The sequence below is a fragment of the Ixodes scapularis genome, unplaced genomic scaffold (assembly GCF_016920785.2).
Source record: "Ixodes scapularis isolate PalLabHiFi unplaced genomic scaffold, ASM1692078v2 PGA_scaffold1__304_contigs__length_218370807, whole genome shotgun sequence".
Taxonomy (NCBI): Eukaryota; Metazoa; Arthropoda; class Arachnida; order Ixodida; family Ixodidae; genus Ixodes; species Ixodes scapularis.
The window spans coordinates 141207929-141224425 of NW_024609846.1; the positions used below are offsets into that span (position 1 = coordinate 141207929).

A 16497-nucleotide genomic window follows, 5' to 3' on the forward strand; every position below is an offset into this window, starting at 1 on the left:
GACTTGTGTTGTATACATTCTTACAACAGCTATTGCATATTTTGACGACGGGTAGCAAAGGTGAATATTTCGGAAGTTGATTAGTATGGGTTAGGTAATCAATTAACTGATTATTAGTCTACACTGGTAACCCGACAACCGCCGCTGTTGATAATGTCATATCTAATAAGTTTTCTTTATGATTTGTTTCATATCTCCCTTTTTAAATGCATTTCCATTTCTTTCGTTGGTGAATCACCTTTTACATCTTTCTCTCGATCCTAACGCTACTGCGTCTCACTTTCGCGTCTTGCTTCTGCGTCTCACGTCCCAACTTTCAGTTTCGTTTTCAAGCGCGCAACGGGCGGTGTGCAACGTGCGCAACGGCGTAGCGCGTCCTCTACATCCGGGTGATCCGGGTGGACGTTTAGCAGCTTCCGGTCGATGAATCCGTTCTTTTTCCGCCCCCGCTGCCATCGGGGGTTGAACCGTTGAACTGTCGTGCTTCTTTTTGTGTGCGGGTTCTCTCTTTCGCTGCTTCCCACCCGATCGTCATGTGGCCGTGATTGGTGACGCCGGTGTCTTGGCCGCGCTAGATCGAGCAGCAACCGAGGCTGTCAGCGATGGGTTCCCGCGCAGACGACGCTCGTCGAGCCAGCGCCGGCAATGTCCCGCCCGGCCGAAGCAGCCCGCCGCCGAGCTTCAGCCAGCTCGGAATACCGACAGGACAAGGGCTGCAGAACACCTTCTTGGGACCCGTAAGTTCAAACGTGCAAGGAAGTACTCGTGGGGAACGCACTCGCACCTAGGATTACCCCTGTCAATGTAACCGCGAGTTGACGCGGATGTTATTGCGGAGAAGGAACTGTTTTCACGGCAACACAACGTCAGGTGGTCTAAGTCAATCTTTTGTCCTTCGCTGGACCATGCCAGGTGCACTTCGTTGTTATTTTTGGCACGTAAACCTCCCAAAGTTTAGTTTCACGCAGCCACGATTCTTTTTCACCCAGAGCGACACTTTCTGCGGCCAAGTGCGTAGCTCGGTCTGCGAGTTCGTGTTTTCGCTTCCGACTGTGCAGCTGCTCTTTTCGAGGTAAGCGGCGACATGTGCTCACCGCACCGGCCTAGAAATAGTTGGGGGCTACCGGATAAGCGCAGTTTTCCGCACTTGACACGACAAGTCGGCCTGTCATTTTCATCGGTTATCATTCTGGCACTTTAAATATACTTCCGTGCTCTTCATGTTGCCTACCATGGTTTTGTTGTTTCGTTCGAAAGGTTTGATTGAGACTAGTCTGTCACCGTGCCATCTGCAGTCGACGTGACAGATGCTTGGCACAGATGAAACAAGAGGGACGTAGGAATTTCTAGCTTGATGCCATTGTAATTCGAGCGTGTCAACTTCGTCAGCCCGTTTCACATCTTGATTCTTCTGTGGGGGACGCACATGGAGTGTACATTTTACGGCACGGGTGGGGATCATTGCAGCGATTAGTTATCTCTGCCCTGTTGCCGGCGAGACTTGCAACACCAAGATTTTTTTTTTTTTTTCTTGTTAATCTTGCCGGACAATGCTCGTATCGTATGTCTCAAGATAAACCATAGACCTTTTTACAGCATGTGGAGTGTCCAGAAATTGAACGTTCAAATCAGTGTTGAGGAATGGGCACCCCCATTCCATTCCAATTCCATTCCGGGGAATTAGTTTTCGATAATTCCATTCCTTTCAACTCCTAGGAATGGGTACACTGGGCCCATTCCCACTCCTGGAATGGCTGAGTTGCTCCATTCCATTCCTCCAATTCCTAAACGTTAAAAGTGTCACTTGACAGCAGAAATGTTCAGAAATGTATTTGGAAATACAAATACTGGGATAGATGAAAATAGTAAATAAAATATTGATACTCAAGTCTCAAATATATCTATAAAAATGTATCGTGATACATATCGGAAATACATTCTAAAAAGAGGCAAAAAGTCTTTGGAAATACAAATACAAGAATACATTTTAGGGAGGGTAGAAATATAAATACTGATAATACAATACATTTGTTTGAAGTGGAAGTTTTTTTTTTTGGTCCCGAAATTACTTTTCCGCAGGCTTGGCACTTCGCCTTGAAGGTAGTGGTTCCGGACGAAGAGTCCTCAGTGGGTTTAAAAGACATTCCATCAAGGATTGACCGCGGTCCCTTCCCTAGCATCCTGTCTGACTGACCAGTGATGCGAAAAGACTTCGACCTCTTCAAAACATCACCACTTCCCTGTCCAATAAGGGCGCCCCTGTCAGCACTGATCACATGACGTCACGGTGGGATGAACTAGTATTCTTGAATCTGTAGGTGTTGCCTTGAACATGAAACTTTACCCACGCTGCTGTATGAAAGGACAATACATACTTTTGTTGTAGCTGACCTCGTTGAAGACCATGCAGGCAGTTGCATTTGGAATTTTCGAGAAAAGTGGACCACCTGAAGCATCCTGAACCACATGTATTATCTTCTGTTACGGTTGAAAAATCGATACGGTGGCATCCCTGTTGTGATGGTCCTTCCTGCCGACTCTCCCCCTCCAACGCATGAATTGCAGTCTTCAAGTTTCGCCTAGCATCATTCAAACAAAGGTCTCATGGATTGCGATCTGAGATTGCTGGCACAGGTGCGAGCTCTTCGAGAAACAGCGCACTCGAGACAACTCGAAAGCGAGGTCACGTCTGGCCTCCTTCCTGGGTATCGAATCACCAGAGCAGCAGGTCACGTTCACGTGGGCTGATGAGGTACCAGCCGTGCAATATTACAGGCGCAGATGCATTCGGATATGTGTTGAACTTCACTGGTGAAAGGCGCCGCTGCCCCCCCCCCCCCCCCCCCCCCTCCCCTCCACCCTCTGTTCTTTGCTTTGACGCTTGTTTTTTGTTTTGCATTTTTTTCTTTTGCGCATAAGTCTGCTAGGGCCTTAGCGGGTTCGCAGTTTCTCGCTCATTTTATTTCTGAACAACCGACTCCGACTGGCTCGGTATAGCTGAACGTAAAAACTAAATAAATAAAATATAAAGAACCTGGCCCATTCCATTCCCATTTTATCCGGGCAAAAGGCATCTAATTCCGTTCCCATTCCATTCCCCTGAACGTTGCCGCCATTCCATTCCCATTCCATTTTGGGGTCGCGGAATGATTCTGGAATCGTTCCAACTCTGGAGTGGCAACTCTGAAACACTGGTCCAAATATTACAACCAAATTTCAGTAAAACCAAGTAGATAAAAACAGTTTTCTTTTTCTTTTCTTTTTGTAACGTTTTCTGCGCGCACCTTGCAAATACAAAAGTGAAGACTTCGTCGAGCTTGTCTGCTTTACAAAAATGTAACTGAAAGTGCCCCCCCTCCTCTTTCACCCTCAGTGGTCCTGCTATTTGTAATGGTCGTGGAGGGCCTCTATGAAAGGGGGGAAAGAGAGACATGAAAGCTACGACAAAGACAGTGCCTCGGAAGGACTAAGGATACTAAAAGGCTTACATTGCGTGGCACGTGGGACGTGAGATGGTCGGTTGCCCGGAACCAAGTGGGCACATCGGTAAAGAAAGACACGTCACGCCAGCTTAAAGTTTCCATCAAGACTGGGTCTCTTTAGAATATGTACATGCATCCAAAGACAGCGCGTGCCACTCTGAAGCATGTGGTGCCATCTCGTAACGACATACACTATAATCTTTAGGCGCCATCTAGATTACTGATGGCACACTACATCTTCTCCTCCCTTAATAGAAAATGAATGTTGGATAATTTGATTTGGGACATAAGAAAACAGCTTATTTTTTTTAAAGCAAATACAGAGTTCACGCACACACAGGAATCCTACCAATCACTACAAGCAAAAGAATAACTCTATGCAGTGACGGGAGGGAATATATGGACGAAAGAAAATACACTTAATGGTGCAGTTGGGTGATTTCAGATAAGATCGACCAAAGGGTGGCTGGTCGACATTTTTAAATCAACTGATGTTTTTATATGACATTGTCTAGTGTCTGGTATAAACGAATCCACACTTAGTTTTGACCAGAAAAAAAATTTGGAGACAAGAAAAAGCGTAAGGCAGGGAGAGGTGGACAGTTGCAATAACGCGCACTGATGGAGGGGGCAAGTTTGAAAGTGAATAATTAAAACAATAAAATTAGGAGAATTTTAAAACTTTTTACAAACAAACTAGGGGTACAACTTGCTTGTAATATAAAGTAATAATATTTATTAAAAATTTATTTAGTTTTCTAAAAATTGCCAAACATGCCTGCTCGAACGACAAATGGCAAACTTTGGAAATCTGTATCTCATGAAATAATTTAATCATTATTACATAACTTGCAGACATTATTTTACTAATATATGGCTATTATTGAAAAAATAAATAAGGTATCTGAGTGACACAATAGTTACAATATATTTAGGCAAACATGGGAAAAAAATCAAACAAAGAAAAATTCCAATGCGAATAAAAAAAAATAACACCACCTTCGATTTTTTTAAAATTTGGGTACCCTGTTATACTCTATTTCGGCATTCATTTCTATTAAAAACATGTTGCATCATTGCACTGTGAAAGAAGAAACAACTCCCCAAAGTAGGGTCCTCTTTCAAAGCCTACACTTAGCAGTGTCCTATACAAGAAGTGACTCTGAGTTCCAGTTTCATGAAACTTGCACAAATCTTTTATATACATTTATTCAGATGAGGTCATTGATAAAAAGAGTGATCGGTCACACAGTAAAAGGGAGGAGAAACTATATACAGCATTTTACATAAGCATACAAAGTGGTATCATATTAGAGACTAATGATTTGAGAAAAGATGCTGCAGTGTGAAGTTGTACCTTCCGGTATATTTTACATCTAGAGTAAAATAAATAACTTTACTTCCACACACAAAAACAAAGATATAATAGTAAGATATTTAGGTTGGCTGTGTATTTACGATTACAAACAATTTCAGGTGACGGATGCCATAGTGCCTAACTGGAGCAGCTTCGATGCTCTCGGTGTATGAATGAATCGTGGCAAGCCGATATATTTTATCCTGCTCGAGGATAACATTTTGGGATTTTTTTTATAGTGATCAGATAAAAATTATTAGTAACCACCAACAAAAACAATAGGTTAAATACCCCGTGAAGAAAAATGTGATAAATAAGATGTCCCTGCATTCAAAATGAGCAGTCCTGGGGAAATCAAATTCGGCACTTTACGCTAAGGTTTTCCTCGCTGTACCCATTTAATAAAGTTGCTTCCAAGCAGATCCGACTGTCCGTGCTACATATACGTCACAGGTCCCTTCTGTTGATGACTTGCTGAGCCGCCACGCGTGCCAAGACTGAATGCCAGGGAAGGCGCGCACCGTCAGCCACTCTTCTTTTTTTTGTTCACGATACCGAACAACCTCATTTTCGTCCAAATATACAAGATGCACGCCTTTCAGTTTCTTTGATAGAACGCTCACCATTGTCCTGGCCGTCTGAATTGCGCTTACTGAACGTTCTCTCAGGTTGTTCAGCGTGGCCTGGTGCTTCACGAGTCCGCCAACTCCGTCACATGCATTTTTCCCATGTCCAGATGCAGAAAATAACCACTGGGCTTGTGGGCAATCGTCCTTTGCAAATTGGTGAAGCTGGTAGCGATTCTTGAAATGACTGGCGGCGCCGTCACTTACGTACGTCACGTACGAGTATACCGCAAAGTTGTCTTCAACCCACTCCTTCACTTTTTTTAGAGCCAAGCAAGCGTGAGCGGCGTCGTGACACAGGTCCTCACTGATGATGGCAAAGCTGTTTGTAGATTTTCTTGTCGTCACTACACATGTAAATATCGAAACTTGTTTTTTTTTCCAGTGATATGCTTGCACTTCGTCAGGAAGCACGATGGTCCAGTTTTCAGCAAAGTCAAAATGAAAGACAATGCTCCCGCGTTGCATGCACTGTTTTTCATCGTAGATCGGTTTACCTTGCGTTTGCCGGATATGGTTGTGAAGTACCCAACTTCCAACCGTCACTTGGATGACTTTTAGGATAGTCTCAGGTTCCAAAGTTTTTTTCACAAGGTCGCCGGACTACCATGTTGCAAGCACAATCTCTTCATCCTCCGGGATATCAAGTTCCTGGAGTGTCAGAAACTGGCCTTTTGGGCAGTGATCACAGTCTCCTTGAAGGCACAGTTCTGTTGCTGGGTCGCACAGAAATGCCGAGTTCATTTCACCAGTGTTGAATGTTGAGCCTGTAACGTCCTCTAGAGCGGCAATACAAAGATAATAATTGGCGCAGCGCACACAAACGCACACTTCCTGGTGTGGAATACATTGGACCCATCTAGGGCGCAACGAATAAAATTTCGTTAGCCCAACGCCGGAATCGGGATGCTTGTCTTTGTATATACGGAAGGCCTCTCGTATTGAGCGTGTCATGAAGTGCTTTGGTACGAACGTTTTCTCTCCGTTGAGCATGACAGAGATGACGTCCTTCTGGTTGGGACTTTGGCGCGAACATTGTAGCTCGTCTTTCGTGAAGTACTCTAGGGCAGCAGACAGGTTCTCAGGGCTCACCTTGCACCTCATGTAAGGATCCGGCTCATACCACACGCCATGCTTTTCCTTGAGTTTTCGGGATTTACTGATGAGGTACATTGAGGCCTGTGGAATCATCTTTTGAACCTCATTCTTCGTCAGTGTTGACGGCAGGAGTGTAAGCAGTTGACAACGTTCCCGGAGAGAGGTGGCGGTTTCAAAGGCCTGCCGAAAGTTGTCCACCCACTCAGTGCATGTGGAGCATGTTGGTTCGGACGACCCCGATGGTGCGTCCCTGTCGTACGCAATACGTAGCCTTGAGCGTATATTCTTGACAGCAACCTGCTCCAGTTCTGTCTGCTTTCTCTTGACATAGGCAGGCCTGTCCCGACTTCTTACGACGCTTGGTTGTCTCAGCGGCGACACATCTGTAGGTAGTATGCTGCGATTTAGATCTTCAATTGCTTCTTCAGCTGGCACAAATATGTCAGGGCACTGCTCTGAGCTTCGCATCGAGATCTCCTTAGTGATGTGCATGAAGCAATGGTAGCACAAGTAGTCCGTCGCACTCACTTTGGTGGAACAGTCAGGCGGAAGAATTTGCTTCAACGAGTTTAGGTCCAACTCGCCAACACTTCGAAAATTCCGCTGCTTTGGTATAGTCTTTTTGTGTTTGCAAAAGTAATCTGCACAAAACACTCATTCGGAGCTCCAGGACGTCTTCATAATGTATACATAAATAATAGAAATTAAACCCCAACTGATGGCATATAATTGCCAAGTGAAAGAACTACTGGGTGCACAAGTGACAAGTCCGAGGCTGAGGAGCTCACTCACTGCAAACGTACATTTGAAAAGAGAGGTCACAACTGAGGCTGTCGGCAAAGCTTGATCCACGTCAAAGGAAGAAAGAGGGAAAGTCTCCAGACAAAAACTTGTGGTCAGCGGCCTTCGAAAAAGACTTTCCGGAATCGCACTGTCGTCCCTCCATGCGCTGATATGAAAGCACCCGAGCTTCTACCACGTGGTTCATGACACAGCCTGAGCCATGTCGGCGACCGGTTCGCGAGGGGTTGGCGGTGGGGTTACGTTGAGGGTCACTCGGATTAGCCCTTGCTGTACTGAGCTACCGCCTGCAGTGCCTTATCGCCGGCTGGTGTCAACAACGAGAACACACACACCCTGTCTACACTAAAACTACAAGCGTTCACCGCACACGCGTCGCCGCCGCTTTTAAGCTTTTGTGAAATTGCATTCTTTTGCCGCGGAGAACCGCCTTATCTTAACTACGCGCCTGAAATCCTTCCAGGCGGGCGTACACAATATCAAGCATTTCGAGAAATGCCCGTGGAGTAGAACTATGGGAAAATTCGGAGCCCGCGATGTCGATATCGTCGGCGTTGTGTTAGTACGCCGTCGCGTACTGCAGCCCCCGTTGGGGGAGGGGGGGGGGGGCGGTCTTACTACGATAACATGGCGACAGCGTTTACACTCTATTTACGCGAGGCTCGAGTATTTGGGGATAATGCTGCCGGTTGGTGTGCCCCTTTGTGCCTGATATTATCGCCCGTGACGCCAGCGAGTGAGATGGCGACAGGCATGACTGCTCAGTAAACAGGCGTCGGCGGTCATGTTTTGCTGGTTGAAGCGAACCCCCTTGTCCTTGACAGCGAGCGGGGAAATGCGAAAAAAAGATTGTATCAGCCGTTTTGCCAGAACTAGCGACGAGTGTCGTCTGCGGTTTCCGGCAACTATTTTGCCATAATCGTGAGCTTAGCGAGGAAATGATTTTTGCTAGCCACAGAACACTACCACGCAGAAAGGGAATGCTTGAACATGTTTTTGTTCTGGATATATATCAGGGATATATATGAGAGAGAGAGAGAGAGAGATGAAGGTAGAGCGGAAGAGGGAATAGCATATAGTGTCGCAGGAGAATAAAGTAAACAAAGTTCCTAGTGGCCGATGGCTGCATGATCTTTTCTCGGATCACTAGTCCGTAATATGATACCTCTTTGTACACAGTAGTTTCTCCTTAATTTAAGTGTGTGAACGATTTCTTTAGTTGTCATTGGCCTCATCTGAATAAAAATATATAAAAGATGTGTGTTGGTTTCATGAAACTGGAACTCAGAGTCAGTTCTTGTATAAAACACTGCTAAGTGTAGGCTTTGAAAAAGGACCCTACTTTGGGGAGTTGTATCTTCTTTCTCAATAAAATGATGCAACATGTTTTTAATGGAAATGAATGCCGAAATAGAGTATAACAGGTTACCTAAATTAAAAAAAAATCGAGGGTGGTGTTTTTTTTTTATTCGCATCGGAATTTTTCTTTGTTTGATTTTGTTTCCATGTTTGACTAAATATATCCTAACTATTGTATCACACAGATACCTTAGTTATTTTTTAAATATTAGCTATATATTAGTAGAATAATATCTGCAAATTATATCATAATGATTAAATTATTTCATGAGATACAGACCTCCAAAGTTTGCCATTTGTCGTTCGAGCAGGCATGTTTGTCAATTTTTAGAAAAATAAATAAATTTTAAATAAATATGATTACTTTATATTACAAGCAAGCTATACCCATAGTTTGCGCCTAAAACGTATTAGAGTTCTCCTAATGTTATCGCTTTAGTTATTCACTCTCAAACGGGCCCCCTCCATCAGTGCGCGTTAATGCAACTGTCCACCACCTCATGCCTTACGATTTTTCCTGTCCCCAAGTATTTTTTCTAGTCAAAACTAAGTTTGGATTCGTTCATACCAGACACTAGACAATAACATATAAAAACATCAGTTGATTTGAAAATGTCGACTAGCCATCCTTTGGTCGATCTTATCTGAAATCACCCAGTTATTACCTGGGACACTTTGCTCTTTGTCGAGAAACATTCAGTTAGACTGAAGCGAGCACCAAAAAACACTAGACTTATAAGACAAAAATATACATGTGGGAATAACTCTAAATGTTAAATGTTCTACCCGTAGTGGGGCTGGGTGAGCAAAAATCCAACACATAGTTTCTCAATCGTTCCGGCAGACGTCTCTGCTGCTTTGGGCAACGATTATCCGACGGAGATGCCCGGGTGAGTCGTAGGGGTGAATGGCTCCGATCCATCACGATCACTAGCTGTTGGTGATGATTCTAGCGTCATGTCAGGACTGTCTCCAGAGCCCCCTCTTAAAGTATGAGCCACTGGGGGTTCGTGAAGTGCAGCAACTCCTGGCCCCACGGAGTTCAGGGACTCCGCCGAGACCGTTGTTGTTTCAGAACTTGAAGATGGGAGCTCGCTACAGTAGCCGAGCCCAAACTGAGATGTACTTGAGGCGGTGCTTAGCATAGCACTGCTTGGAAGGACTGGAGGTTCAGGACCCTCCTCGACAGTGACCTTGAAGGCCGGAACGGCAGGCAGGACAGGAACCGAAGCAGTGCGGAAGGCCACTTTGGAATCGGAAGCAGGAATGATACCGGAGATTGTAACAACACACACTATAAACTTTAGGTGCCATCTAGATTACTGATGGCACACTTCACTATCCTTTTTTTTTTCCAAGTGAACCTTTTCTGCATGAATAGCGACCTGATTTTGGGGACCATCTTGTTTCCTGACACCCCTGTCGTCGAGTGTGTAAGACTACTGTAGTGTAAGAGGAATGTTTTGCGTGCAAACTGCCTGTAGTTTGGACGGTGTTGTAAGCACTTGCTCGTCGCAAGGCTATGCTCGTCCTCCTCGATTGAATATGCTGGTCTCTTTCGCATAAAACACAAGTAAACGCCGCATGGATAACCAACCTTTTGTTGTGGGGTACATAGATTTTTATTTCATGAGTAGACATTTTTTTTTTGTGGGAATGAAAGCAGAATCGTAGACAAGGGTCAAAATAGAGCAGCTTTCTTGGGCGGCTCCGCGATCACGCTGAAGATGCAAAAGACAGCCTGCTTGGTGGCTAGCAAAGCAGAGAAAACATTCTCTCCGGTGACCACGCTCAAACTCCAGAAATGTCCACAAAACATTGTTCGAACAAGGCGTGTCCACAGACCAGAGACCAGTGAGGATTTCGAGTGATTGATCTTACTCTAGGGAGCCACCGCATCCAATGTAAAGACATCATTGCTTCGAGCGCATAATATCAAATATTGAGTCAAATAACACATTTATAACTCATTCTCCAGTCGTGTAATGTGGACGGAATGCTTATTTCACACTCTCTATGGCATTTATTCATTGCCGACGACAGCATTGTATTACCCATGGCCTCGATGGGAACCTGCCAAGTTTTTGGTGTTGCGATAGTTCGGTATGCAACAGTGCTACAGATTTAGTGTTTGCTCTTCTGCGGAAGCTGGTAGCAATGTTAAAAATAAAAGGCCAAAAACTCTCGACTCAGAACTTAAAAGTGATGCATGGATTGGCCCACGAGCAAGCAGGCTGGCGGAAAGACCTTTCCAGTGTTGGAAATATTTTGAGCTTGATGGCACGACGTGCCACATTATATTTGATTGCCCCGAGGCTACAAAAGGGCATTTGCGTGTGCATTTGTGACCAAAACCATTCTACTAAGCGTGAATTTGGTTCAGCAAATCTTAGGTTTGCTGGGAGGGACGAGATTGTATGGGCAAGTACTTCCAAGGCTCTTGCATTGGTGTGGGAGATAGCATTTGAACTCTGACTCGCAATCTTCAAATGGAGTACGCTTGACACTCGATTGATGCTGTGGCTTCTCTCGCATCTTTGTTCCTCTCTTGACAGGCAAAGCACCTGAGGGACGTTTCCAGGAAAGAATGGCTCTTCTTTGGGGTTTCGACGCTGAGCCTGCTGGTGTCACTGGGCTTCACCATAGAGCGACTCATGACACTGTCGCCGAGCACAGATGACTACACATTTGCGATTATGCTATTTTACACTGCATGTAAGTATGACGCCTCAGCGGATCACATTAGCCCTCCCAAAATGTAAAAAAAAATCTTGCTGCCATTTTTTTTTTTTTTTTTGGCAAGTGGTGTGTTAGTTCTAGTGGAATGGCATATTTTGAGCATTGAATTGCACTTTATATATGCCTGCGTGATGTGGTCCGTACCATGTTTAGTTTGTATCCTCAGTAATCTCAATGTGAAATTCATTCAAGTTTTGGAAAAGCATTTTCCTGAGTCTGATGGGAGCTGTATTAATGAACTGTCAGATCACTGAACACCTCAATGTCTAAAAAACAGTCTTTGGAGGACTCTCTCACATGTTGCGAACTGTTTGCAATTCCTTTCACTTCCAGCCTGTAAAGGCCTGTACAAACAGGGACCCTTCAGAAATCGTGAGGCGACACAACTACTTCAAAAATTTTGGAACTTGAAGCGTCCGGCAGTTCGGCAATCCGATGTCTGTTTGAACATGTACCAAGCAAACATCACAATTTTTCTCCTCGCTCCTCCGCTTTTCGATGACCTCGGTGCTCGTCAGACTTGGCGTCACATGCCACCTGCCAGTGCTGTCCCTCGTATCCTTGGTCGTGTTCCAAAATGTACTCTATCCTACTCCAGGGTATGGAGGTAAGGGTTTCGTACCTTTGCATTAAAAAACCTACCCGCGTCCAGCGTCGCTCCGTCTGTGTTATCACAAGACGCGACCCGCCGAAGTAGCTCGGATTTATTTGGGTAAGATTTCGAACACAGCCTTTCCCATTTTTGGAACCTGAAGAGCAGCGGAGGCCTTGAGCAGTGCTCAAGGCCCCCGTGGAGGATACGGGCAAAATATCAGGGACGGAAGCGGACTGTCGTACGACTTACATCAGAGTCCTGTTGCCTCACGATTTCTGAAGTATTCTGTTTAGACGGGTCTTTAGTCTTTTCCTGGGGGATGAACTAAAGACTGGTCCGCAGGTCTGCATTTGAGTGTCGTCGACTGGGTGGCGATTGCTCGTGACCGCTCACTACGAGAGAACGCGCTGGCGCCGTCTGTCGAGTGACCTTAGAGCACGCCCGATCTGCACGCATTTTAGGCATCCTTGTTTCGCAGTGTGTTCGAAATGGTTACGACCCTTTCTCATAGAGAGTGCATAGATTTGATCTTGCAAATAATGGAAGACCATCGGTCCAGTTGTACACAGATTGGAAGGGTTCCGGAGCTTCCCGAGGTGGCTTCAGTGTGCCAGTGTTTCCTCTCGCGATCACTAGCGGTTGCGACGCAGTCAACTGCACTCAAACACGGATGCGTGAACCAGCGTTTTAGATTTTTGCAAGTATTTTTGAATATTCAAATCTGAACCCCCTTCCCACCTCTTTGTTTATTGCAGGTTTTTGTTTTTTTTATATTGTGCATGGCATACTGAAGGAGAGGTTTTACGAAATCATCGTCTTCATAGTGAGCAGCGTGATTGTGGCGATTTACCTGGTGCTCAATGTGGCCTCCAATTACTACGACAAGGACCCGACACCAGCCATTAAGATAGTAAGAACCACTTTTTGCTTTCGTCGCTTTTTCTTTTCTGCCACTGTAATAGAGGAAGTAACCTAGCAAGCTCTAAAAGTTCTGATGGAAGTTGTTTTTTTTTTTCTACGCTTGATTTTAGTAGCTTTTAGGACGAAATATGCTACATTTATTGAAATTCTACTAAGGTCTCCTGATGATTTTGATATTTTTAGTGTGTGATGATTTTTCTTTTGTGATTTTTCTTTTGATATTTTTAGTGTCTCCAACACCCTCAGAGTGCATAGGGTAGAAAGAAGGCATTGAGGAAGAAGTATGAACAATAGGGATTAAAATAGTAAATGGAAATAATGTCAACAGAAATAGCTATAGTTATGAGTAAAGTTACTAGGATGACGTAAAAGAAAATAATTTAGATCGAGTGTTAAGACAGCAGTTTGCCTTTGAGATATGGCAAGGCTGGTTTATACTACAGCTGCTTGATTTGTCCACCACTGTGCAATTGCTCGCCCGGGCTCTTCGACGTGTGGCAGGCAGTAGTGAATACACAAACTCGGTTCTATATAGCTTCACATTGTCAGTGAGGTAAGCCTCTTTTAAATCTATTATTGACTTGTGAACAAATATTTATTTATCCAATTTATCCCGCAACTGCCGGAGGGCATTATCAGAGGAGAGGAGGCATTATCAGCGTACATGTTCATTCAACAAAAATGCCTTCTGCATATACATGCAAATATATGTAGAACTACAGAATGTAGATCATTAATAAACTAAACTTTTGGGGAAGACTGTTCATAATAACTTTGGAGAGAAAACGTTAATCACATTGGTTTAACAAACATTAAAAAAGCAAGTCATCTAAAAGCACTAAAACAATATTAGAGGGTATATGATTCTATTGTTGAACTGTCTGTGAAAAAAAAAATGAGTACTATTTGAAAGCGTGGGAAACCTGAGGAGCAGGTTATCCGCAAATTGTATCATAAGACAAGCAAGCCGGTTCACAGCATAATGAGAGAAGAGGTATGACTAATTTAGTCCCATAGCCATCTGGAAGTGAGCAGGCCAAAATTGCCAATATATATGGGTGGTTTCATCTCAAATCAGGCAGGCTAAAAGGTTCTAATTTTTAATTTTGACGGAAAAAATATATGTTTTGGGGGCATTTCTCAAATGGAGGAGGGCGCAAACCGCATGTTCCCCAAATTCTTTGTTCTCGAGTTACGAAGCGTAGAAGCCGCAGTGGCAGAAACTAGTGTTTTTGCCGGCCGTCGCAGGTCGCGTGTTTGACACCCTCTGCTGGTGCTAGTGTTTTTTCTACACCCTTTTAACTTTTTCCCCTTATTTAATAGGTACTATAAAGATACCTTGACATAATCAAATATTTTTAGGAATTTGATTGTTTTCTAAATGTCAAACTCGTCACTCAGGTCGCTCTTTGGTCAATTTTGAAAGGTCATTACTTTGTCTGTACTTAAGGTAAATTTTCTTTCTTTGGCTCTACAGAAAGCCCAAAGCAAGCCCATTATAGATATAATAATATCTATATGATCGGCTGAGTAGCTGTTCCACTACTTTCACATAAATGTTGTAAGAAATAACAAATGTTGAAAGTTTGAAATCTATTTTCTCGAAAACCCCATTTTTGTAAATTTTTATTTTTTAAATTCTTTTAGGTATATTAATCGACTACAAGAAGAAACAATCTAGAAATGGAGTATTTTGGTTGTATGTCCTCTATTTGAGCTGCAATCGCAAGAAATGTGTGAACATTTGTACTTTTTCATGTTTACGTGAAGGTAGCACAGCGGCTACCCAGCAGATCATAATGATATTACTATATCTATACTAGGCACGTTCAGGGCTTTCTATACAGCTAAAGAAAGAAAATGTACCTTAAGTAAAGACAAAGTAACGACCTGTCAAAGTTGACCAAAAATCAAACTGAGTGACGAGTTCGACATTTTTTTTTAGAAAACATTTGAATTCTTAGAAATATTTGAATATGTCAAGGTATCTGCATAGTGCCTATTAAAGTAGGGAGAAAAGTTAAAAGGGTGGAGGAAAAACAATAGCGCCAAGAGGGTGTTAAACACGCGACCTGCGACGGCAGGCAAAAGCACTAGTTTCTGCCACTGCGGCGCGGCTTCTACGCTTCGTAACTCGAGAACGAAAAATCTGGGGAACATGCGGTTTGCACACCCTCCTTCATTAATTCCCCCAAAACATATATTTTTTTCGTCAAAATTAAAAATTAGACCCTGCCCGGTTTGAGATGAAACCGCCCATATATATGGGCGGTTTCATTTGGATTCTGGCAACGAGTGGCAGTCATATTTTTTATTTGCTTCAAATTTTTATATTTCGTGGCACATGTTCCAAGAATAACAGTCCTTCTTATTTTAATGTCCCGACATGTTTAGTTTCTGAGAAAAAAAATTTCAAAGAAGCGGGAAAGAATGACGAGGTTTGACGATTGTCGTGTGTGGCGTTTTTGAATTACTCTCAATCTCAAAGTATTCAAAAGAGAGCGTCTATATTTTTTTAGTGTGATATATATGCATGTAGATAAGACAACATTATAACTACTGTTTATTATTCGTCGCTCCAATCTTTGTAAAAATCCCCAAACATGCCTCCGCGAACAACTGTGACCTAAATTGCGGATTTTGTTTTGAGTCGACTATGTTTAGTTTTGTTTTTAAAATAATACCACATGTAGAACCTTTCATCGCCTTCCACATTATGTAAAGTTTGTGTCTTAATCACGTACTAGTACTAAGAAATAAATTATGAAACAAAGAAGGTTTTCACTTTTCGTTCAATTTCAGCACGCTGTATAAGAAAAAACTTTTTTTTTTTTTTGCTTTGCGCTTTTTTTTACACCTTTCTTTTATCCAGAATACATTCCGTTAGAGGTATATGCACTGATTTTGAGCTTTAAGCCTCTGAATATGCTAAAAAAATTATTCGGTTCTGTTATCAGCATGAAGTTTGCATTAGAAATAAAATTTTGCATTTAAATATCTAAGTTTCTAATAGGAAGTGTATTTTACTCTACTGTTTTACAATATTATACTTTCATATTTCTAACGTAGTATAGATTATGTAGCGCATAGGGTTTAGGGCCCCTCCAATCATGGCACTGGCGGAAATTGTCTTAAAACCCGCTTTCGGCAGTTGCGATTCTATAGTTTTTAGATGTTTGGAATTGCAAACTTGTTATTATACGCCTAACGACGTTCATGTCTTTTATATAAGTATTTATGCAATGTCCCTTAGATTATTATAATAAAGAATAAAATATACAGCTATAACCCATAAACCCACCATCAGCATTTGCTCTTTTTTAGCATATTTAGAGGTTTAAAACTCAAAACTAGTGCATATACCTCTAACAGAATGTATAAAAAATTAAAAAAAATTAAAATTTTTTTTTCTGTTGCGTTTTTTTGCACCTTTCTTTTAGAAAGGTGCAAAAAAACGCAACAGAAAAAAAATTTTTAATTTTTTTTTTTTTTAATTTTTTAAATTTTTTTACAGCGGGC

At 42.9% G+C, this 16497-nt stretch overlaps 1 protein-coding gene across 4 annotated transcripts in view; it reads left to right on the forward strand.

Annotated features, from left to right (window-relative positions):
* Window positions 1–396: 396 nt before the first annotated feature.
* The window catches only part of LOC115324777, a 72815-nt gene continuing 56714 nt past the window's right edge, over window positions 397–16497 (forward strand). For 2 of the 4 annotated variants that reach the window (XM_042290957.1, XM_029985412.4), the window contains exons 1-3: window positions 419–737; window positions 11279–11438; window positions 12813–12967. In XM_042290957.1, coding sequence (XP_042146891.1) covers window positions 603–737; window positions 11279–11438; window positions 12813–12967 — 450 coding nt within the window. In that variant the 5' untranslated portion in view covers window positions 419–602. Of the gene's footprint in view, window positions 738–11278; window positions 11439–12812; window positions 12968–16497 lie in introns of all 4 variants that reach the window. The other 2 variants (XM_029985411.4, XM_042290958.1) reach the window with 2 other exon arrangements.